Here is a 25205-nt window from a genome sequence, read left to right on the forward strand (position 1 = left end):
TGAAATTATTTCCTGTTTCAAAAAAGCTGTGCCAGAATCTTGGGCTGCTTAAAAAACTGTATGCTTTTCAATGTAATAATAACATCAGGAATGTGTTTTTTTCTTTACGTCTTCATTAGATTATAACTATGAATTTAGAGAAACAAAATTGTTATTATGGTTATAGATCAACATAGGAATTTTAAAATATTCAGGTTTAATGAAAGTATGATGCAAATGTCCATTTTTATAAATTTCATTTTAGCATTCATTTTAAAAAAATAAGGATGTGTATAAAGATATGCTATAAATACAATGAATTTACTGCTAGAAATTGATTAAAATATGCTTGTCTCAGATATGTCATACAACTTTTCAATAATAATAATAATAATAATAATAATAATAGTCCAACCCCCTGCTCATGCAGGAAACCCTATACCATTTCAGACAAATGGTTGTCCAGTTTCTTCTTTAAAACTTCCAGTGTTGGAGCATTCACAACTTCTGGAGGCAAGTTGTTTCACTGATTATTTGTTCTAACTGTCAAGAAATTTATCTTAGTTCTAGATTGCTTCTCTCTTTGGTTAGTTTCCATCCATTGCTTCTTGTTCTGCCTTCAGGAGAATAGCTTGACTCCCTCTTCTCTGTAGCAATCCCTGAGATATTGGAACACTGCTATCATGTCATCCCTAGTCCTTCTCTTCATTAAACTAGATATACCCAATTCCAGCAACTGTTCCTTATATGTTTTAGCCTCCAGTCCTCTGATCATCTTTGTTGCTCTAGAGTCTCAACATCTTTTTTACATCGTGGTGACCAAAACTGGATGCAGTATTCCAAGTGTGGCCTTACCAAAGCATTGTAAAGTGGTATTAATACTTCACGTGATCTTGATTCTATCCCTCTGTTAATGCAGCCTAGCACTCCACTGGGAAGTTGAGAAAATAAAAGGGCCTTGATTTATTGTTCTAATGAATATCATGTACATCAAGATGCACCTTCTCTTAGTTGGAGAGCTGCTGTAAGAGATGACCAGGTGGAGCCTGAAGGTGGGGTCAAATGCATCATCAGTTTGGAATCATTATGCAGCCATAAGAGACCTAAGTCCAACCCACATGAATTCCATTGACTTTTATCTAGCACCAATTTGTCTTGACCATTAGTAGGTCAGATTCTTGTTTATAGGTAGCATGTAATAAACTTTTAATGTTTTGGACTCAATTCCTGCTCCTGATTACTTGTGCCTGATAGATACATCTGCTGTTGCATAGTAACCTGAGGGCCATACTCTCCAACGTGAATAAAACCAACATAAAATGGGGAATGGAGGGACGTAGACATGGGTGTGTGTGTGTGTTGATGTGTACATATGTCTCTCCTCTCCCAATTTCATGTTGGTTTTATTCACTTTTGAGAGGGATGTATGTGTGTCTGTGTGTGTGCATGTATGCATAATATACATTATGAAACAGACACAGATTCTCTCCTCTCTGCTCTCCTTTGTAGCTAAATCACATCCCATCATCCACAAAAATTGCACCTTCTTATGGGGCTGTGTGACCAAGATCCAGTGCTAAGAGAAAGGGCTCTTTAAAAAAAACAGCAGAAAACATGGAAGGGAAAAGATTGGGAACACAGAAGAAAAAACAAGGTGTAGACTGAAAAGGAGACCCAGACAGAGGAAGACAGTGTCAGCCCAGGGAACTCAGCAAGGATGTAAAAAGCAGGAAAAGTCTGAGAAAGGAGATTAGTGAAAAATCAAAGAAGCAAACTAAAAAGACAGAAAGTGACAAATATGCAGTGGAGAGTCTCCGAGAAGGCCTACAGTATCAGGAAGGCGGGCTAGGAAATAGCAGAATGGAATGATAAAATTCCGGGAGGCAGGGAAAAAAAGGCTGCAGTGATAGGGAAAGCAAGAGAGCATTGTGGGGCATTGAAGATTCCCCCTGTTGTACCAAAAAAATCTTAAGAGTACACCTTTTTGTACATCTAACATGCATGTTATCGTGTGGTGCAAATTATTGGATTGGAGCTAATTAAAATATGGACATGATCAGTAAGAATAAAAGAATAATACTTATATTCTGAGACAATAGATAGATCACTCAGATATGCAACTATTTTATCCATTCCATCAGATTTATTTGTGGAAAGGAAAAAAAACAGTTGGAATAAGCCACACAGGTTTACAGGAGTCAAACCCTCCCAGGGCTTTTCAACCAGTGATACGGGTACCACCTGTGGTACATTGGCACCTGGCATGTGGTACACAACCATCTTAGAAAAGTGGTAGTGGGGGAGGGGAATGAGCTGAACTGGTGGCAGCACCGCACAAGCCTAAGCGAGAGATGGCTGGAGCTGCAGGGCTGTCAGGGCTCAGCGGAAACACCAGGATCAGCGCCAGGCTCCAGCTGGAGCTCAGCGCTGATCCTGGCACTTCTGCTGAGCCCAGAAGAAGCCCCGATCAGCTGGAATGTTGTAGCATCTCCAGAATCTTGTGATTTACATTCAGATGCTTGGCAACTGATTCATATTTATGACGGTCACAGTGTCCCAGAGTCATGTGAAATGACCAAAACCTGCTGCAACCACCCAGCAGACGGGGGGAATAAAAACCAAACACCCCCCCACCCCACCCCCACTGCGAATCCTCAGCAGAAATGCTCACAACAATGAAAACCTCGGACAGGAAGAAGAGCGCCACTGGGTGGGCAGACAGGTGTCTTGCTCAGCTGTGGCTTGGGGGGCACTTTCTTCAGTGCCATTGTAACTTCGAACAGTCACTAAGCAAACTGTTGTAAGTCGAGGACTATCTGTACTTTATCACTTTTTCCTTTTTTGGGGGGGGGGTCATCAAGTTTTTGATACCTTGCTAGGCGACTGGTGGTACTCGGATATTGCCATATCCTAAAAGTGGTACAATGGGTGAAAAGGTTGAAAAGCCCTGCACTAAATCCACTATAAAATCTGAGTAAGACAGAAAAGCATGTTTGGAAGTACACATCCAGTGCCAAAACAACTTAATGACAAATCACTGTTTAAGAAGAAACAAACCATACATGTTCGTAGTCCTTCAATTGTTGAAACGCAATTGCTCTGTTATAATATGCCAAAGTGCACACCTTATCCAATTTTATAGCTTTAGTTAAATCTTCAACAGCATGCTTGTAAGTCTATCGAAAAAAATGACATAATAGTAATAGCATTATTATTTAATCTACATAGAATAAGGTACCCTATTACATCTTACAGTCATCTTACAGAGGGATGTGCACAAAAAAGAAACAATGGAGGTAAATAAGGAAAAGCTGGCTTTGCCCTCACTTCTCCTCTTTAGCCCTTTGCTCTCCTTTTCTCAGAATCCCCACTGGGCTTCAGCTGAAGTATAGCAGATCCAATAAGTCCACTTACTCACAGCCTTGATTTTTCCTGCACCTGCCTTTCTCTATCTTCTCTTAGTGTGCGTGTGTGCTTTTCCATCTAACAACAACCATTTTACAATACAGAAGTCATGTTTTGTTAAAACTAATTTCAATATTGGTCTTTGAATCGAGATTTCACTTTCTTATGAAAGTGATTTAAGATCTCATTACACAGCTAGTAAGCACCTCTGATGTTTAAATAACCTTCTGTACTCATAAGACAACTGCGAAACCTTCACTTATATATCCCAAATTAAAATAGCAGTAGAGTAAGCATATTTACCCTGTTGTAAAATTTCAGTACTCCTCTGTAAAGATACCCTCTCACACTACATGGCTCAATTTTGAGGGCTTCAGTGCAATTCATTATTGCTTTAGAGTATCTTCCTTTGCTGCCGTAGTAAGCAGCACGACTTATGTAGGCCTTAACAGAAAAAAACAACAACAAACTCACTACAGAACACAATAGGGAGGAGACTTCTATGTTGTCTTACATAGGTTTAAAGCTTTAAATATTTATAAATAAGAATAAAACATTCCTTCTCTCTTTTTCCCTTCCTCCCTCCCCCCCCCACACACAAACACACACTGAATACTTTATCTCACCCCTTAAATTATGTAATAGTTTCAATAAGACTGCTAACTGGAATGTACATACAAAATGTCAAAGCCCACATACAATTATCATTTGTTTGCTATCTCTTAATCCATAATAAATACATTATAGGCGTTTCTCTCTTGTTCTGAAAGATGACTCTTTGCCCTTAGCCTCTAAATCCCAGGAGAGCCTTCTGATTCTCCATATATCAAGTCTTCCTACTTCTGCTAGTGTAGATAAGCATATTGGTAAAAAAAAATTATATCAATGATAGTTAACAAGGCAGATTCCAAGCATATTTTTCCATGAATCGTTTTAATCCTTAGGAATATACAGTATGTACCACTGATCCCAATTTGCATGTAATGCCAATTTTTCAAGTAAGCCAGCAAATTATCATGATAGTTACAAATGGTATATCATGTTCCTTGCATGTCTATTGGGAACAGACAACAGTGAATTTAGACAACTGTAGCCTTGTCCTTGGTCATAGGTGCTTATTTCTAATTTGTTTCTTTCTCTGCAAATTACAGAGGGCAGCAATAGCCTGTTCCTAATTTTTGTATAATCTTCCCTGGAGTGCCCTATTTTGCGCATCAGATCTGTAATTATAATGGTTATTCTATTGCATACCCTAAGTAAACTTGCATCGTGGATCTGTATCTGTCACCCTGCTTGCTTGGAATCCCCTTTGTAGACATCTTGACTTTCTTGCCTCCCATTGTGGACACCCTGACAGCATTTAAACAAATATATTTAGCATTGGATGTTTAACTATGAATACAAAAAGAGAAGATCTGAACAAATTAATTGATGTCAGCCCCACCTGATAGACCAGGCCAAGAATCAAATCCATAGGAAGGCCATGGCTCCTTTTTTTTTTTTTTTTTTGAGAGTGGCTACAATAAAAAAAAATCTTGAAAGTTTGATTGTGTCACCCCTCCCTTCTTATAACTATGTGAATTAAGGAGGTGCCTATCTGAGCCTCTTCTGCATATTTCCTGCTTGTTTTCTATGTGTTTCATAACATATCCTGCCTGTCTTGGATTTCCAAAAAATTAAATATTCCATTTTTGGATCAATTAATAAAGAGCAAGATTGTTGCAGACATATTTTTAAGCTTTATTTTTAAAACTTTATTATTAAGGATTATTTTTAAACCTTCAGAAAAACAAAAATGATCTTTCTTACCTGAAAATGCCTTGGTACAATAGCAAGTGTTTTGTTAAAATCTAAGATGCATTTAGCTTGTTGGAGCTGCATTCTGCAAAGCCCTCGCTGGTAAAATGCATCTGCATATCGTGGATATAGCCTGACAGCAGAAGTAAAAGCATCACAGGCCTAAAATGATTCAACATTAGATTTAATTGAATGATGCTTCTACAAAATAAACAAAACACCAAAACCTAGAGAAAATTTCCTCTATTTTTCATCTTTCATTTTTATTTCATTGTAGAAAACAAATTGGTATTTTAGTTCCAATCCCAATCTTCAGAGAAAACGTAAACGTATTTTAAAACTTTAAAACTGTGATATTATATAAAAATAACAATCAATATAATGTAAATATATTACTATAATAATATATATTACTGTTTGAGTACTATACATTGAGTTGAGAATATATGTAGTCTTCACTTAACCACCATCATAAATACATGCAAGTTGAAATGCAACTGAATGGTTAGCACATCACTATGCCGTGAGGGTTATAAGTTCAAGAATTGGTCATAAAACTACTTTTTCAATACTGGTGTAAGTTCAAACAGTCATTAAACAGACAGTTATTAACTGAGGGCTCCACATAGATACCTCACACATATCTGTATATCAAAGTCAAATGAAAGATAAATAGATAAATAAAGCAATAGTTACTGAACTACTAAAATTACATGATTTTCTCTGTTTTTCCAACTTGGAATTGACCTTGCTCATAAACAATGAATTGAATCTAGATTTTATGGTCTTGCCTCTCCACTGATATAAAGCTATTACAAAGACTGATAATTGATAACTGACACATTTTATTAAAGCAACTTTAAAGTTGAGATTGTGAACGTTCTTCCATGAATATGCTGGAAGAAATTTTAATTCGGGAATAATTTTATTCCTGCACTGTCTTTTGGCACTACTTCCAAGTATTAACATTACTTGCAAGTAAGAAAATCAGAAGAAGCTATGTTGCAAACAAAGACAACACAACGTTGTGAAGATTGCTTAACCTCTTTCAGCCTAATAATTCACAGGCAGGTTGAACTGATTAAACTGCAGAATAGCAACCAGGGGAATTCCTTTAAGTTAAAGAGTTTTACCAAACACACAAATGAGGTGCTTAAAATCAGGCCATAACCACACCAAGAGAAAGATCTATACATTCAGCAGAGTTCGATAAAGACATCTCCCCACTAGGGCTACACGTCCACCAGAAGAAATGCTTCAAAGGGCACATTCACCAAAAAGGACCACCTTTCCTATAAATATTACCAGCCTCAAGTAGCTCTATGCCAGTGGTGGCGAACCTTTTAGAGACCGAGTGCCCAAACTGCAACCCAAAACCCATTTATTTATCGCTGCATGCCGGGTGGGTGTGGCTGACTGGGTGGGCATGGCCACGGTGGGTGTGGCCACCTTGATGGTGTTTGTGGGGAAGGATGCTTGTGGGACCTGGGCAGGGTTGGGGGAGATCCAGGGGGTCTCTGGCGGGTGGGGTGGTGGACTGGAGGCTCATCCTGTGGGGTGAGGTGAGGAGAGGCAGGGTGGGTGTGCCAATTGCCGCGGGGCATGGCAAGGCAAGGCAGGGGCTGGAGCAGCTACTGCCTGACACCATCAGCCCACACACACAAAGAGACCAGCAAGCGCATGGGGGCTGCCGGTGTCCGTCAGCAGCCACAGCCTCCTGCATCATGGCAGCCCCATCAACGTGAGCGGAGATGGCCCCGGGACAGCCGGAAAGGAGCCCTCATCTGGTATGGGTCCTGTCTATAGGATGGCTCTGAGGGATGCAGCAGCTGCTGCTGCTGGTCTGACTGGTCAGCCCTGCAGGGAAGCAGAAGGGGCAGTTGGTGTGCAAATCTGCTGCCTCGTCGGGCTGCTAGTGAGCATCCGAGGTGGTTCCAGATCCCCAGCTGCCTCTCCACCTCCTCCTGCTTCCCTGCATGGCTGACCGATCAGAGCAGCAGCAGAAGCCACCCCCATCAGATCCATCGAGTGAATGCGCTCAGGCCGAGCAAGGGCTTCCTCCCCCCATAAATTGGCGAGAAGTAAAACTTCTCTTATTACGGCTTAGTTCATAATCATAAAAAAAAAAACTTTGTTCCCGAGAATTTTTTTCCTAGCAGCCAGGCAGAAGAGTGAAGCCCTGAGGCAAGTGTCCCGGAGCAGGGAAGCAGGAGGAGATGGAGGGGCAGCCAGGAGTCTGGAGCCACCTCGGCTGCTCACTAGCAGCCTGACGAGGCAGCAGATTCATGCACTAGCTGCTCCTTCTGCCTCCCTGCAAGGCTGACCGGTCAGAGCAGCAGCAAAAGCCACCCCCGTCAGATCTGTCAAGTGGATGCACCCAGGCCAGGCAAAGGCTTTCTTCCGGCTATGCCAGAGCGATTTCCGCCCACACCAATGGGGCTCTGTGGCCAGTCCGCCATTACGCAGGACAGCCAGCATGCTGAGGCTGCTGACAGACACCGTCGACCCCCATGCTGGCTTCTGTGTGTGGGGGCTGATAGTGTCAGGCAGCAGATCTGGAAGCAAAGCTCTGCCGACCATCATCATGCTGGCAGTGGCGGTGGGGAAAGGGAGGATCTGGTGTGCAGGCACCCTTTGCCGCTGCTGCCACACATTGTCCCACGTGTGCCTCTGATTTCACTCACTCTCCCGCCAAAACTGCTCCTTTTATACGTTCCCTCACCCGCCCAGCTCTTGCAGCTATTCCCAGACTGCGCATGCGTGGAGAGGGGGAGGGAGAGGAGCCCAGAAATGGTGTGCGTGCCCACAGGGACAGCTCTGCGTGCCTCCTGTGGCATGCATGCCATAGGTTCGCCACCACTGCTCTATGCTCTCAGATAAACAGCTTCCTTTTCAAGGACCTTGCCCAGTGTATTTCTTTAATTTGTGACCCTGACTCAGGATCAAACCAGAAAGTTCTTCTAACAAATAATCACCTAACAATTTTTTTCTATAAAATTGTAATATTCATGTAAGAACAAATAAAGGGAATATATAATCATTGTCTCCCTCACACACACACATTCAAGCAGATAATCTTTGAAAAGAGATTTGAGAGGAAGAAACAATGTCAAACTGTGTGATCCTTTTTTAATCAAAATAATGCTGACCTTTCCAGTCATGATGTTTAAGGTAGCAAATAACAATGAAGAATATTTTCTGAAATATACTGAACTAAATATCAATGCTATATTGTATAATATTTAATATGAAGTAATAATAGCAACCATATAGAAAATTAAGAGCAGTATATCAATTAAATTCTACTCAGGGACAAAACTAAGTTTAACTAGCCAGATCAAAAGCTGGCTTCAAAAAAATGGAAACCTGCCAACTGAAACAAATTAACAAAAGTGGGGTTAGGTGAGTCTTTCCAAATCTGAAAAAGAGCAAATGGTGGGAATGTTATGTTGGAAAAAAAACAGTTCTTTAGCCAGCCTGGTCTTAATACTTCAGGCTGTTAATATTCATAATTGCCAGTTTGTGAATATGGGTAAGGGATGAATTGGACACCAGGCAATTCTTATAATGTTGTTATTTCCAGCTTTCCAACTATTTTTGAACTAGGTCAAAGTCAAAATGCATACCTCTAATAGAAAAACTTGTTCCATGTAGCACTGGCCCATTAAAAAATATAATTCTGCAGCCTCAAAGGTATTAGGAAGACATTTGTCAGTGCCAGCTAGCAGCATCAAAGCTTCATTAAGACTGGAAAGAGCATCCTGTAATAAAAAGGTAGCATATAGTTAATTGATAGCACCACCAGCCAAATGGCATAGTCCAGAGCTATTTCACTATTCCATTATTCTTCCCAAATGAACCTTTTTCTGCTAAGATATAAAACAAGAAAAAACAGCATATGACAAAGAGAGATTGCAAACAGAAGACAACATCATTTGGACATTCCAAAACTTCTATGAATGACTATATAATAAAAGCTTGTATGGGAGCACCCCTACTTTTGAAGATAGTCCTGCTCTCCTGTTCATAGTTGCTTAAGAAAATAAATTGTCATTATCATATTTACATTATCATATTTTATCATATTTACATAATTGATAAACATTATCAACAAAATAAACATTTCCAACTTGCCTTGCCTATGTTATCTACATACAAACATGTGTTATTATAAATATGATCAATATATTTATATCCATCACTACTCAGTGCAAGCCATTTGTATAACAGAAAGCTGCATTATTCTAGGTAATAACTATCCAAGTTCATAGGAGGATATTTTTTTCTCTTAACAGTGCATGACCCTTTAAAACAGAGTTTCCCAAAAGAATTAGTATCAATCCCAAAGTATTGATGGGACTATCCATGGTGTTGATAGGTGACTGGGAACCAAAGGAGGTCAGTAAATATTGAGGATTTATAGGTGGTCAAAAAATGATGGAAGGACAATTTGGGTCCATTAATCTTTGGGATCTCTGCAGAGCTCCATGCAAGTCCCTAGTCCTAAAAGTGACAGGGCTAGCAGTGAGTAACCCAGCAAAAGTCGCCTCGAGTGGTCTTTATCAGTTGTGTATTGTTACTGGCCTCATTTACCTATTTGCTTTGTGTTGTGTGTCTGTATTGTGTGTCTGTGTGCTTTCCATTCTCCCCCTTGTCTCTTTTATCTCCCCTATCCTGGGAAGGATACATGTACATGTAGTATTCCTGTTCACCTCCCACACTGAGCAAATTCTCCTTATTCTCCAATCAAGTATCAGTGCCCTTGTTGATGCTCATGTGATGTATCATTCCCATATCAATATTTCAGTAATAAAGATATGTTAAATCTTATACTTTTATACTTTTAATATTACCTATTTTATGAAGTCATTATTGTTGTTGTTTGTACTACTGTTAGTTAAAGTAGTACTGTATTTATTAAATAATTAATAATTTTCATATAATAAATATTTTGGAATCTATAGATTGTCTGAACCATCATGAAGGGGTTGGTGTACTGAAGAGTTGGGGACTTTTACTTTTAACCAAATACTTGGGATCTCTATTGGGTCAACTTTGTACAGTCAGTCCTCAGCTTACAACAAAATAAACATTTTCAACATTTATTGATATGCAAGATATTTGTTATGTGAGTTTTGCCCCATTTTACAATCCTTTTTGCCACATTTGTTAAGTGAATCACTGCAGCTGTTAAGTTAGTAACACAGTTAAGTGAATCTGACTACTCCATTGACTTTCTTGTCAGAAGGTTGCAAAAGGTGATCACATGACCCCAGGATACTACAAGCATCATAAAGAGGAATCAGTTGCCAAGCATCTGAATTTTGATCATGTGACTATGGGGCACGCGGTAATGAAATCGTAAACATGAAAAATGGTCAGAAGTCACTTTTTCAGTGGTGTTGTATCTTTGACTGGTCACTAAACAAACTGTTGTAAATTGAGGATTATCTGTACTCCTACAGTTGGCTCATGGTCCATCACATAAGATTTCTGCTATGAGTAGCAGAAGCACAAAGTTAGCTCCTTCCCAATGACCTGTTTAAACTGTTTAAGCTTCCTGCCTCTTTGCTTATTGCATCATTTCAGGTCCCAATAAAGAATGTAAATACGGTATAACATGTTATGAGTTCAACACTAAAGAGCAGTGGGGCACATATATTGTACAAAATATTAGCAAACAATATTGTTCAAAACAGATAATCCTCAGGTCAGTTAACAACCTTTTGAAATTACAACGGAGTCAAAATGGGGTGCTTTATGGTAAAGCATGTCTGGCCATTGTAAAATGTTGTGCCACCCTCTCCCCCTATAGTGACATGACTGCACTTGGGGCACTTGGCAACTGGCCTGCTTTTACAACTAGTTGCCGTGTCCTACAGTCACATGACTGTGATTTGCAACTTTTTTACCAGTTTTCAGCAAAAAGTGCTCATGCAGAAGAAGAGATTCACACTTAGGCATTTACTTGATGACCATGGATTTGCTTAATGAGCAACACAAAAAATATCATAAAATCAGATCCATTCAGGGGGTACCTCGACTTATGATAATAACAACTTACATTGGAAATTTGGATCCAATTGTGGTCGTTGAAAACTATAACTCAAGTAGTATGTGAAATTTTTATTTAGCTTGAGAGATCTTTTTGTAAAACTTCCCTAGAAAGCAATTACTACACAATGCTAATAAGTAGATTGAACATTCTGCTAGATATAAGTTGCCTTGTTGCAACTTATATCATCCTCCCTTGTGCTTAATTATAGGAAAAACTATGGCAAAGAGCTTTTGTATTAATTTTCCCAAAGCCAGATTGTTCCAGTTCCCACAGAACTTAGTGAGCTATCTTTAGAACCCTAGGGGAGCATAAAAATATTTTAGTTGAAAAAATGTTCAGTGAAATGGAGCTTTTCAAAGTTACAAAGTCATATGTTGAAATGTATAAAGATGATTTATTTGGGAATGGGTAGAAATAGAAGGTACCAAATCATACCCAAGAAAATCAACATATAACTTTTGATAAAATCAAAAACCTAGTTACATTTTAGACTCTAGGAATACTTCTTTGAAGAAAAAGTGAATGTTAATGCAGAACATTTCTGATTGCCTGATTTGCACAGTTTAAAGAAAGTTTGGGCTGAATTTTCTCCGAGCTGGCATGTTCCAAGTCCCTTCCAGCAAACTATGTCATTTGATGGGATTCAGAAAATAAACTTGTTGTTGTGACACCTGCCTAGTGGAACAGTTTGGCCCCAAATTATTCATATGGTCTTCATCTATTGATCTTTGGTAAGGTTCTGAAGACTTGATTGCTTTGGGCACTGGGCTAGAGTGCTGAACGAGCCCATCTGTAGGAAGCAGGGTAGTATATTGGTTACTGTCTTCAGCTGCTGATCTGTTCTGCTGTTTCAATCTGTGTTGTGGGTTTGTTTGTATGTACATTTCCCATATTTACTTTGAGTTAGGCAGCCATGCAAGCTGGAGAAATAAATAAATATATGTACCAAGGGAGGAAGAGAAAGGTTTCTTTCCTCTTTCCTGTGACTTCTTACATAGCCGAAGATGAAATACACCATGGCTGCAGCAGGAAAAAAGAGGAATAGGAAACTGGCAGGAGTCAATTTAAAAGGGGATTTTTTCTTTTGCTTGGATAGAGTTTGTACACACATCCTTTGATCCTCAACTATTCACAGCCCCAGAGCAGGAAGGAATAGACAGTTGATTAACTATGTTCCAATAGAGATGATGTGCTCGGTTTTTAAACATACTATATATATAAATCAGTGGTTCTCAAACTTTTTAATGCCGCGACCCCCAACCGGTCGTAAGTCGAGGACTATTCAACCGGTCATAAGTTGAGGACTACTCAACTGGTGCAGCACCGTTTGCAGAATGGGACTTTTGGTGGGCTCGCAGGGCAGAGACAGCCTGGACAATTCCTATTGGCTTTTGAAAGCCAATAGAATAAAAGGGAGTAGCACAGCTAAGGAAAAGGGGGAAAAAATGGTGGACTGCATTGTTTGGCGACCCCCGTGAAATGGTCATTCGACCCCAAATGGGGTCCCGACCCACAGGTTGAGAACCACTGATATAAATGAAACCAAATGGTTTTTTTAAAAAAAAAACAAAAACCCTACTCAACAAAAGGGATGGCAGCTTGATTAGTAAAGTACTGTGTGTTAGCTATCAAAACAGAAAAATAAAATATTTGGAAATAAAGAATTAGAACTGAAGAAGGAAGCCAATGTTAATCAACCCCATTTTAACAAACAGTATTTCTACAACACTCATTCTTTAGGGATTTGCCTTTTTAAAAGATTTAACAAAAACTCATGTCTTAACCTTGAATTTTTTGGCTTTCATCTGGATTTTTCCAAGTAGATTATATAAAGCTGGCTCAGGTTGGTTTCTAGTGGCTGCAATTGCACACTCAATAGCCTTGTTATAGTTTTGACAAAATGACTGCACAAGTGCTTCTTGAACAAGTGAACATCCAAGCGATCCTGTAGAAGATTAAAATAATAATAAATAACTGTAATAGTAATAGACCAAGTTATTAATACTGCAGACATTGGTATATAGATAATGAAAAGAGAGAGTGTTGACCTTCATAAACATTAAGTTCTTCCTAAGAACCAAGGATATCAAAATGTATCAAAATAACATGTGCAGATCCAAGCAGTGTAACTTTTTGGAATTGATAGATGGAAATTTTGTCAATGCACAAATTTTCTAAATGCCACAGGAAGTTCTGACTTTTGACAGAACGACAAAAGAAGTGATGTTCCCCAGGTTCTGCCCATTTTGTAGGTGCACATGTACAAAAAGAAAGTAGCTTGCATCACTCTGCTGCACTGCTACTTTCAGAATTCAGATCCCCATTGCTCTCATCAGCAGATGCTGCTGACTCTGAATGTGACACTATTTGTGTTTTAGACAACATACATACATTTTTATTATACCTATTGACATAGTGAAACATTGCAGACAAATCACACAAACACATTCTATCAACCTTACTAGCTAGGTGAGACAGGAAACATGACCAGGTGACCTAATTCTGCTTTATTATGAGGTTAGATTAATAGAATCTTGCAAGTCTGAAAGTACAGATGTTTATCAATGGGTCAAGTTATAGTGATACTGAAAAAAGTGACTTATAAACTCTCCCCCAAATTGTAATTTTTGCACCACCCCTGTGATCACATGAATTTGTTTTCCAACCAACTTCCAACAAGCAAAGTCAACAGGGACGACAGCAGGGAAGGCTGCAAATCTAGATTACGTGACATATCACTTAACAACTATAGTAATTTACTTTAAAAAACAGCAAAAATGGTTGTAAAATTGGGTGTGGTCACTTAATGACCATGCTGCTTAAAAACAAATTTGGTCATAATTGTAGTCTTAAACTGAAGACCATCTGTATTTCTCTCCCCGTCTCCTTTAGAGACATAGAAACTAGGGAGGGTCTCTTCTGAGCTTCCTGCCCCTTTCCATTGTTGTGGCAAGATGGGCAGCAAATCAATTTAATAACTAATAATAATTCAAACAGACAGGCACCTGACACATAACACCCCATACATAATATTTGTCGATAAGAAAGAAAAAAGTATGGATAGTGTATATGGCAGTACCTGGAGACAGCAGAATAGAAGAGAAAGAACTAGAGAAGATAACAAAATCCAAAGAGCTGCAAGTAAAAATAGAATGACTGTGGCAAAAGAAAGCAAAGGTAGCACCAATGGACATTGGCACTTTGGGTGCAATCCCAAAATAACTGGAGCATCACTTGAATATTATCAACATTGACAAATTCACCATCAGTCAATTGCAAAAGACAGCTTTATTTGGAACAGCTTACATCCTGTGATGATACCTTTAATAACATCAAACATCCACATTTATCTCAAGAACTTGATAGACAAAAATGGCACATCCAGGCTGACTATGCAATAAACCTTATAATATACCTGCTGCAGGTTAAGCTGCCTTTTATCTGACTGTTTCCTTGGCTATGTCTCATTGCCCTGTTTACCAAGGTCATTTCCACACATCATTACTCATAAATCCTATATATATTTATCACTTGCACAATAGTTCTGCAAACCATGCATCAAGCACATATTCATAGTATGTTCTTTCAATGTAATTTTTATTCCCATGTAAATATGCTTAAGGCCACTGGGAAAGTATCAAAACAAAAATGTATGGAATATCAATTATAACACTAACACTATCTTATATTTTACATAGTATTGTTAAACTGTAATTTATGGGTAGGATCCAGAGAGCCACAGGCTTGAAGTATGTGTTGTTTATATAGCTGCCCATGAAATCTCAAAAAATTATAATCAGTTATGTGGATCTACTATGCCAGTGGTGGTGAACCTATGGCATGTGTGCCACAGGCGGCATGCAGAGCCATCTCTGTGGGCACGCACGCCATTTCTGGACTCCTCCCCCTCCCCCTCTCCACACATGCGCAGTCCGGGAATAGCTGCAAGAGCTGGGTGGGGTGAGGGAACGTATAAAAGGAGCAGTTTTGGTGGGAGAGTGAGTGAAATCAGAGTCGCCATCTCTCTTCCGCAGTGCAGCCCCATCAGCATGAGCAGAGACGGCCCCGGGACGGCCAGAAAGTAGCCCTCACCTGGTGCGGGTCCTGTCTACAGGGAGCTCTGACGGGGGCGGCAGCTGCTGCTCTGAGCCCCTTGACTGGCCAACCACACAGAGAAGCAGGAGGAGGCAGCGGCGGTGATCCCTGCATCGCCAAGCCTGGCCGACCGCATATCTGGAAGCAAAGTTGTGCTGACCATCCTCGCGCTGGTGGGAAAAGTGGCAAGGGAAGGGGAGCTGTGGCAGACGCCCTCCCCTCCCCGCCCAGAGGCACACATGGGACAATGTGCGGCAGCAGCGGCAAAGGGTACCTGCATGCCAGATCCTGCCTTCCCCCACCGCCGCCACCAGCGCGAGGATCTGCAAAGCTTCGCTTCCGGATCTGCTGCCTGACACTATCAGCCCCCATGCACAGAAGCCAGTGAGTGCATGGGGGCCTACGGTGTCTGTCAGCAGCCACAGCATGCTGGCTATCCTGCATAATGGCGGATTGACCACAGAGCCCCATCGGCGCAGGCGGAAATCACTCTGGGATAGCCAGAAGAAAGCCTTTGCCTGGCCTGGGTGCATCCAGTCAATGGATCTGACGGGGGTGGCTTCTGCTGCTGCTCTGACCGGTCAGCCCTGCAAGGAAGCAGAAGGGGCAGCTGGTGCGCAAATCTGCTGCCTCAGGCTGCTAATGAGCAGCCGAGGCGGTTCCAGACCCCCGGCTGCCCCTCCATCTCCTCCTCCTTCCCTGCATGCCTGACCAGTCAGAGCAGCAGCAGAAGCCACCCCCATCAGATCCATCGAGTGAATACTACCAGGCTGGGCAAGGGCTTCCTTTCCCCCCATAAATTGGCGAGAAGTAAAATCTCTCTTATTACAGCTTAGTTCACAATCATAATAAGTTGCAATAAGTTGCTCCTCCTGAGCAAAGGCACATGAGCTGTGTTTGCACCTCAACCTAGATTTTTGGGTGGAGGGGGGGAAATAGCAAGCCCCCGGGCACCAATACAGCAAAAAGATTAATGGGCTGCTGCGACCCACCTCTTGTTCTGGCCGTTGCGGATGATGGAGCTGCCAGCAACAGGCAGAAAAGCGGGGCCCTGAGGCTGGGGGGTGAATCTCACTCGCTGGGCTGCAAAGCGTAGAGCAATTGGAGGGTGGGGTGCAGACAACACGCGGGCAAGAGAACTGAGAATGAGAAAGACGCGGGTGGAAACGGCTCCAGGACACTTGCCTCAGGGCTCTGCTCTTCTGCCTGACTGCTAGGAAAAAAATTCTCGGGAACAAAGGTTTTTTTTTATTATGATTGTGAACTAAGCCACAATAAGAGAGGTTTTACTTCTCGCTGATTTATGGGGAGGGGAGGAAGCCCTTGCTCGGCCTGCGCGCATCCACTCGACGGATCTGATGGGGGTGGCTTCTGCTGCTGCTCTGTCCGGTCAGCCATGCAGGGAAGCAGGAGGTGGTGGAGGGGCAGCCGGGGGTCTGGAACCGCCTCGGATACTCACTAGCAGCCTGACGAGGCAGCAGATTAGCACACCACCTGCCCCTTCTGCTTCCCTGCAGGGCTCACCGGTCAGAGCAGCAGCAGCCCCCCCCCCCGTCAGAGCCACCCTGTAGACAGGATCCGCACCAGGTGAGGGCTCCTTTCTGGCCGTCCCGGGGCCGTCTCCGCTCACGTCGATGGGGCTGCTATGATGCAGGAGGCTGTGGCTGCTGACGGACACCAGCGGCCCCCATGCACTCGCTGGCCTCTGTGTGTGGTGGGCTGATGGTGTCAGGCAGCAGCTGCTCCAGCCCCTGCCTTGCCTTGCCCCGTGGCAATTGGCACACCCACCCTGCCTCTCATTGCCTCACCCCACAGGACGAGCCTCTGGTCCACCGCCCCACCCGCCAAAGACCCCCTGGATCTCCCCCAATTCTGCCCAGCCCTAAGCATCCCTCCCCACAAACACCATCAAGGTGGCCACACCCACCGTGGCCATGCCCACCCAGGCGGCTGTGACCACCAAGGCCACGCCCACCCAGGTGGCCACGCCTACCCAGCATGCAGTGATAAATAAATGGGTTTTGCGTTGCAGTTTGGGCACTCGGTCTCTAAAAGGTTTGCCACCACTATACTATGCCATGGCTGGCTAAGGAATTCTGGGAGTTGAAGTCTACAAGTTTTAAATGTGCCAGGTTTGGAGACCCCTATACTGTACAAAAATAAAAGGAAGAAAAAAATATGTTGAATCTGACCAAAATTGCACAGTACTTTGAAAGAGCTGTACCTTTGTCCATTTCTGCCACTTGGTGTATACAGAAACTTGCAAGTTGAAAATGCTTCATTTGTAGTAAATACTGTCCCCTGTAATAAAATATGATTTCAGTGGAAAGCCTACAGTTTTAAATAACTAAATCCTGGGAGCTCACCACAGTCTTTTGAAGGCCTAACACAAAAGGAGGAAAGGTTCTGTGCTAACCCTATGATCATGGACAATTATAGAGATGAAGGCTAGCTGTGTCCCTTTCTCCCAGTGCAACTGCTCTATAAAAATAAGAGAACATTTTTTGGTATTTCCAAAATTCATTTAAACCACCTTTGTGTTAAGAAATTATCTATTAAATATAATTATAAAAAACCCCAAAGCTTTCACTTTTTTCCTGAGTCAGACATTTAATGACACATCAAAAATAGTTCATTTCCTTAAGATATATTTTTTCTTTTTCAGTAGTGGCATATCAATTTAATAAATACATAATAATCAAATTTAATTTCTTTTCAACTTACACAGAAATTTATTTACCCAAAATAATTTTTTGTAAAAGTTTATTTTTTCCCAATTTATACACCCTGAGAACTATTCAACTATACAATTATTACAGTCAACTATTATGACTGTACAGAGTTTTAGATTCCATTCCAAAGAGATGCTCCATGAAATATAAATGCAGCTCTTCTCTATAATTCTTTAAAGAAGCTGGGAACACTATCAACCCAGACAGTAGCTACATAATCCCAACAAATGGTATGACTGCTTTAAAGAATTGCAAAATGGATACTGCCTTCATGCTCTTATCCACTCCAAAACTTCTCATCTAAAAAGCACTTTAATTTGAAGAGCATTCTTGATTCATTACTATTATTTCTATGACACATAATTATTGAGCATTTTTCTAATAAGATAATCACTTTTTGAAGACCTACAATCTACTCATTGACCCTGTAATGTTTGGGCTCCAGTCAGAAAACTTCATAAAAAAATTATTTTGTTATGGAATGAGAATAAGAATATGAAAGAGGTTTTTAGAAATTTGGATTGCTTTAACAACTAATTGAGTGTGTTAAGTTAGTAAGACGATGTTTTGTGTAATAATAGGTGTGTTCTTTTTTTTTTAGACATGATAATTATTTGAATGAGATTTAAATGTTATCTGAAGAAATAAGAGAGATTTGTGATAAAATTAATGATTTATGAGATTATGAATTAGAATATATCTGGATTAGTATTTTAGAAGGGATACCCAAAGTGATAATACATTTATCTAAGATTAAATTAGACTATGGTAACTGTAAATTAATAAAGTTCAAAACAGGATTAGGATTTATAGATATGTAATGTAGAACTGGATTATGTTAAGTAGGTTAAATTATTTGAGGGAAATAGAGAGGAAACATTTAATGTATTTACTTGAGCTATTATATGATTTTGTTTTTGGATGATTGATCACCTAACCACCATGGTGTATCTTGAGCATTCTGTTGTAAAAGTTAAAAAACCAATAAAATTTGTTATAAAAAAAAGAAAAGAAAACTGCATAAAAATTAGAAATATGTGAAGGGCAACCTGATTTTTCATCTTTTGCTCTTGCTATCATACATTGAAAATGTGTTCTTATACTGCAAATGAAAAAAAATCTTGAACTTAAGACTTAATAATACACATTATAATTATATAGACATTTAGAAAACAAAATTAAGTAAGATGCTGGAGAAATGCATTTCGACTGTTGATAATTATCACAATAAGTGCTTACCTTGTTAAGAATAAATGGGGCAAATTGGGATGGAGATGAATAGCTCTATTTATATCTTTAACTGAATTCTTTAAATCATGAACCTGTATTTTTTTTTTTAAAAAAAGACATTTTTATTTCTCACTTGTGGACGCTGTTATTACATTAAGTACATTCTGTTTAAAAACAATTGTTTCTTTCCATTTTCAACATTTAAGATCAAACTAGATCACACACACCCTCCTTTTCTTTGGTGCCTTCCAGTCAGTCTTGTTTCCTGGCAATTGCCTAAACTAGTCCCTGTAGGGTTTTTGGCAATGTTTTCAAAGTCATTAGCCACTGCCTCCTTCCTAGGGCTGAGAGAGAATGGCTGGTCCCAGATCATTCAATTGGTTTCATGCTTAAAATGGGACTAGATTTCACAGTCTCCCTCTTTCTAATCTGGTATCTTCATAATTACACCAAACTGTCTTTCTTCAAACTAGATGAAACTTTAAAATCCCTCTTCCCTAAAACTGTGACTGTTCAGTTTCCCATTCTCTCTTACTATGTAGTTGATTATATCACTGATCTGATATTGCACTACTTACATAATACCCCACAATGTATTTTCAACAAAAGAGATTAATAAAACAGAATATTATGAGAAAACCTGGATGACTATGAAGGTGATACAATATTTGAAAAATGATGCACAGAGGAGAAGAGAAAAGGTAGAATATCTAGTTTGGATAGGGGCACACTTTGTAGAACAAATTCCTCAGTAAGGGATGGAGAAAAGATTGGCTTGGATTACTTGCAGATACATCATCAGCACCACTGTCTAATAACAAAAATGCCCTTCACCTTCCTATCTAGGAAATTGATTTCTCCAATTACAATTCCTTCTTAATTCTGTTTTGTTTGAAAATAATATGTTCATATCAGTCTTTTTTGTCAATAGTTTTGGAAATGTTTAGTTAAATTATAAATTCAATGTAACCATTTTCCCATAAAGTTGGGAAAATGAGGCAACTAGTGCAAACTCATAGGGGTTTGCCATAAGAAGCAAGAAAATAACTTGGCTGCTAGGATTTTGGTCCCCAGGTTTGCAATTAGACAAAGATCAAACAGAGAAAGCATAGGCAAACCAGGAAAAATTGTTTAAGAGATCACGGAATATGATTGTTGACGAGTATTTGGACTCTGTTCTAGAAATTGAATGCAGCTGTCTATCTTTTTATGAGAAAACTGAAGGCCTGTTCCATTTCAGTTATATAATTTTAAAAGTAGATGAGTTCACAAACAATTAAGAAAGATAAAAGCCCTGAATCAAATATCTCTCATTATTCCATGGTAAACAGGTAGACAAATCTAGTAGACAAACTGGGCCATTTAGGCTTAAACACTCCTTTGTGCAACTAGATTCTTGATTTTCTTACTAACAGGCCCCAGCATGTGCGAGCTGGAACAAATATTTCTAACACCATTTTCTTGAGCACAGGTTCTCCTCAGGGCTACGTCCTAAGTCTGCTGCTGTTTACCCTGTTGACCCATGACTGTTGTGCTAGGTTTGCCACCAACCATATTGTGAAGTTTGCGGATGATACAACAGTAGTGGCCTTATTCAAGATGACAATGAGGGTGCTTATTGCAAGGAGGTTGAGGGTTTGGTGAACTGGTATAAGGAGAACAGTCTAGTTTTAAACACTGGAAAAACCAGAGAGATCATTGTTGATTTCAGAAAAGGCAGGCACAGCCACACTCCTCTGGGCATTAATGATTCATCTGTGGAGATGGTTACCAGCATCAAATTCCTGGGTGTGCAGTTAACAAGTAGGCTGGCTTGGTCGCTCAACAGTGGGAACAGCAGCGCCTGCATTTTCTGCATCACATGAGAAAAACACATCTTCCTTCCCCTGTCCTTACCGCTTTCTACAGAGGGACAATTGAGAGCATCTTCTCATACAGCATCACAGTCTGGTTTGGAAGCATCAGTGCTTCAGACAGAAAGGCAGTGCAGAGAGTGGTGAGGATGGCTGAAAAGATTATTGACAGTTCCCTCCCTCCCATCCAGGACATAGCATATAAGCGTTGCTTGAGCAGGGTCCGCAAGATTGTCTGGGACATTACACATCCTCTTCACAACTTGTTTTCTTTGTTACCTTCTGGGAGGAGGCTTCGTTGTCGATGCTGTGACAATGGATGTCCATGCTCTGACAACTGAGATTCAGCACGCCATTTTACCTTTGCTTTTAATGTGCTTTTTCTGTTCTTTTAGAGTTCAGATGTAGAAGGGAGGATGGTGTAAATGCTTGAAGGTTTAGCTAGCCATAACAATGCAAAAGTGTGGGAACTCAAGGACATTGTCTGATAAGCTTTTGGTGGGCTGAGGAGCCAGAGAAAAGAGCCTGCATTTTGCTCTAAATGGGGAATGTGATTAATATTTATATGTTACTTATATGTAAGGGTGTAGGTCTATACATATAGTTGTATATAGTATGTTTAAATGTGTGTTGTGTATGTGTACACTTTGAGAGCAAGCAACTAAATTTCATTTTTAATGTTGCCATTGTGCCCACAGTAAAAAATGACAATAAAGGTTATCTATCTGTCTGTCTGTCTGACTGTCTGTCTGTCTATCTATCTATCTAATACCTGTTTGGGAATTAATATTTATAATTCTTAAATATGTATAATAGATACCTTTTGGTAAGCTTGAGCCCTGCACAAATAAGGTCTAACATCTAATGGATCAACCCGAATGGCTTCAGTGAACCGTAGAATAGCATCAAAATACTGATCTGAATGCAACATTGTAATCAATCCAATATTTATATAAGGTGTTGTAAGACTCCTAAAACAGACAAAATTGTATAAATATTACATTGTGTAGCAAGTCATTTCATAGAATTTCAAGCAAAGATATGTAAGTTTTACAAAAAGTGTTTCCATCACAAAACTACCTCCTTTCATTTTCACCCTTATTCCTGAAGAACAAGAAAAACATCATGTCTACTATTGTAGAAAAATAAGTTCATAGTCAAAGGGGTTTTATTGGAAAATGGGTAACACCATTTGCAATAGAAAATGGCAGAATTTTCTGTTGTATTAAGAGTGCTGTTGGGTTAGGCATATACTTAATAAAATAGAAAAGAATACAAGACTCATTTTATGAAGTTACCATTACTATATTTCTGTAATTTCAGGACTAACAAGTGGTACTATATTAGAGGTTGCTACCTGATTATGCATTTTTAAATTTGTAGAAAAACCTAATGTTTCTGATGGGTATTTATGAAAGGTATTCAGTGCCTTAAATTATTGTAGGATGTGTTGTTTTTGCAACTGATTTGTATGACTAACTGCTACATTAAATAGTGAGTAATTAAGAAAAGAGAGGAAGCCAATAAAAATACCTGTCCAAAGCAATTGCATTTTCAAAATCACAGATGGCCAGGGGCCACTGTTTCAATTCTGCATACAAGATCCCACGATGAAGGTAAGCACCAATATTGTCATATCTGTGGTTGAGAAGAACTGTAAGAGAAAAATATCCTAAATGTTCACCTGTTAAATGTGCCTTTAAATCCAGCTTTAATAAATCCCATTTTAATAAATTAATCTGGAGGAGGTATTCCTTTTCCGAGATCAGCTGAAGAAAGCATCATCAAGGCAATGTTACATGATGTAGGTGACATCATTAAACAAATGTTATTTGCATTGTGCATCACAGAAATAACACAAATACTGCCAATTGCATCACAATGTTGTTGTGTAAAGGAAGTCAAGCATAGTAGAATTTAGTCTGTTGCATGAAAAATCTACTGCAACAAGGTCTGGTAAACTGACGTTTCACTTGTATGTTTTAATAATATTTTTCAAGTTAATTTGCTCTCCTCCTCCCCAAGATGGTTGCTGTATGGTAAGAATTTTGAATAACTTTCACATTCCCTGTAAGGAAACATGGTGTGTTTTTGGATGGTGAAGTGCTTTCATTTGATTTACATTAATATTGGACTTTCACCACAGGGTTTTTGTATTTTTTCTATTTGCAAAACATTTGCAGGGTTTTTTTTTCTTTTAATATTGGATTGAAATATCCAGAAAATATCTTTCTTGTTTTCTCCTGCTTCAGCACTCTGTTCCCTGATCAAGTTGTATCATATTATAAACAATTATCAATGTATCATATTATAAACAAGCAACAGTGACTGAAATCTGAGAAAAGACTTTCTGGTAACATGCAACTTTTAGCTGAAAATTTTTTTGAACAGTTTGATGAGATGATAATAGCCATGGAAAATATGCAGAGGTGTGTAGCTTTAGATAAGCTAGATTCACAAAAGCACTCTGATGTGAAAGTTGCAGACCAAAGAAATATGGACCCCACAGATGAAGAACTAACCCAACCAATCACATATGTTTCTTTGAAGCTAAAGCCTATATTCTTTCACAATACTAATAACTTAACTAAAGGGAGAAATGAAAAATTGTTTTTTCCTAGGAGGACTGAGGGAGATTAGAGAAAGAATTTATTACACTTAATTGGAAACCACTTCTATCTGAACTTTGTTGGGAAGATAGACCTACTGTGGAGACTGAATTTATTATATTTAATTAGACAAAATTTGATAAGAGATACCATTAAGTAACAAACTTAATATTTGATCCAGGATGAATTACTCTTAATTTTTGGGATGATAGATAAGATGCCATGGCAAATTTTGTACAAGTTGATTACAATAACAATTGGTTAACAGAGGGTTTTGACATTTTAACCTTGTGTTTTTTATTATTGTTGTTCTTCCTGTTAACTAATTTCTCATTAATATACTATATAGATATCAGGTCAATAATTTGCAAATAGATTTAAAATGGGGGGGCTGTTTCAAAAGGAGTCGGAACCAGTATTTTGGTAATGTATTAATCAGTATTTGATTGGGGGGATAATGTATATATGTGTTGGGTTGGGTTATTTTTCTTTTCCAATGCACTTTTAAAAAAAAACTTCATTGTGTTTTTTGTTTTTGTTTTTTTTAATTTTGGGGAAATTTTGTATTTTAACTTCCTTCTGAATAAAATAAAAATAGATTTAAAAAGTTAATTTGCTCTTCACTGATCTGGTAGAAGTTTCAAGATTTTAATAATCTTGAATTTGAGTTTCAAAAAAAAAATAATTTGAAAGGGGAAAAATAATATTTTACTATATACAAGAATCTTAAATCATATTAATATTGACTGAAGTCCCAATTATAAAATAGCTCACCAATATTTGAAGCAGAATCTAGTAATATCTAAAAGTGTGTCCTTTCATTTTTTTGCATACATGTGTGACTATTAGAAAGGTAAAAGAAACCTTCACAAATTTGTGAAAAATGAAATATCTTGATATACCTGAGTGATTTCCACTATGGCAACAAAATGGTTTTTGGCCTTGTATAAATCCATTTTTTTGGATATGTTCATATAAAATTGTTTTGTTTGGGGGAAAGTGTATTATCAATTTTTATGTGTGCGGCTTCAACTAAGGGTTGACTCCTGGCCATTGTCTAGACTCTAGACCAAGGGTAGGCAACCTTGGCTTTTTTATGACTCATTGGCTTCAACAACTTGAAGTCCACAAGTCATAAAAGAGCCAAGGTTGCCTACCTCTGGTCTAGACAAATCCTTATGGTTTTCTTAGCAAGATTTCAGAAGTGGCTTCCAGTTGCCTGCTTTGATGGTTTGCCATTGCCTCTAGGACTGAGAGACTAGCCCAAGTCACACAGCTGGCTTTGTGCCTCAGGCTGGACTAGATCCCACCAAATTGGCCCTCATATCAACTATCATACTAAAAGGCAGAGACATCACCTTGCCAACAAAAGTGCCTATAGTCAAGGCCATGATTTTCCCAGTTGCAATGTATGGCTGTGAAAGTTGGACCGTAAGAAAGGCTGAGC

General features: G+C 39.4%; 1 protein-coding gene across 8 annotated transcripts in view; it reads right to left on the bottom strand.

Moving 5' to 3' along the window:
* TTC6 (tetratricopeptide repeat domain 6) overlaps nt 1–25205 on the bottom strand; it is a 102351-nt gene that overhangs the window by 11408 nt on the left and 65738 nt on the right. For all 8 annotated transcript variants that reach the window (XM_039351797.1, XM_039351799.1, XM_039351798.1 and 5 more), the window contains 9 exons: nt 22683–22803; nt 21970–22120; nt 19306–19388; nt 17559–17635; nt 13024–13184; nt 8808–8942; nt 5194–5343; nt 3688–3828; nt 3042–3155 (listed from right to left, as the gene is read on the bottom strand). In XM_039351797.1, the coding sequence (XP_039207731.1) occupies nt 3042–3155; nt 3688–3828; nt 5194–5343; nt 8808–8942; nt 13024–13184; nt 17559–17635; nt 19306–19388; nt 21970–22120; nt 22683–22803 (1133 nt within the window). The remainder of the gene's footprint in view (nt 1–3041; nt 3156–3687; nt 3829–5193; nt 5344–8807; nt 8943–13023; nt 13185–17558; nt 17636–19305; nt 19389–21969; nt 22121–22682; nt 22804–25205) is intronic.

The sequence above is a fragment of the Crotalus tigris genome, unplaced genomic scaffold, assembly GCF_016545835.1.
Source record: "Crotalus tigris isolate CLP2741 ecotype Arizona unplaced genomic scaffold, ASM1654583v1 scf7180000018371.15429387391:27106975, whole genome shotgun sequence".
In the NCBI taxonomy this organism is placed as follows: domain Eukaryota; kingdom Metazoa; phylum Chordata; class Lepidosauria; order Squamata; family Viperidae; genus Crotalus; species Crotalus tigris.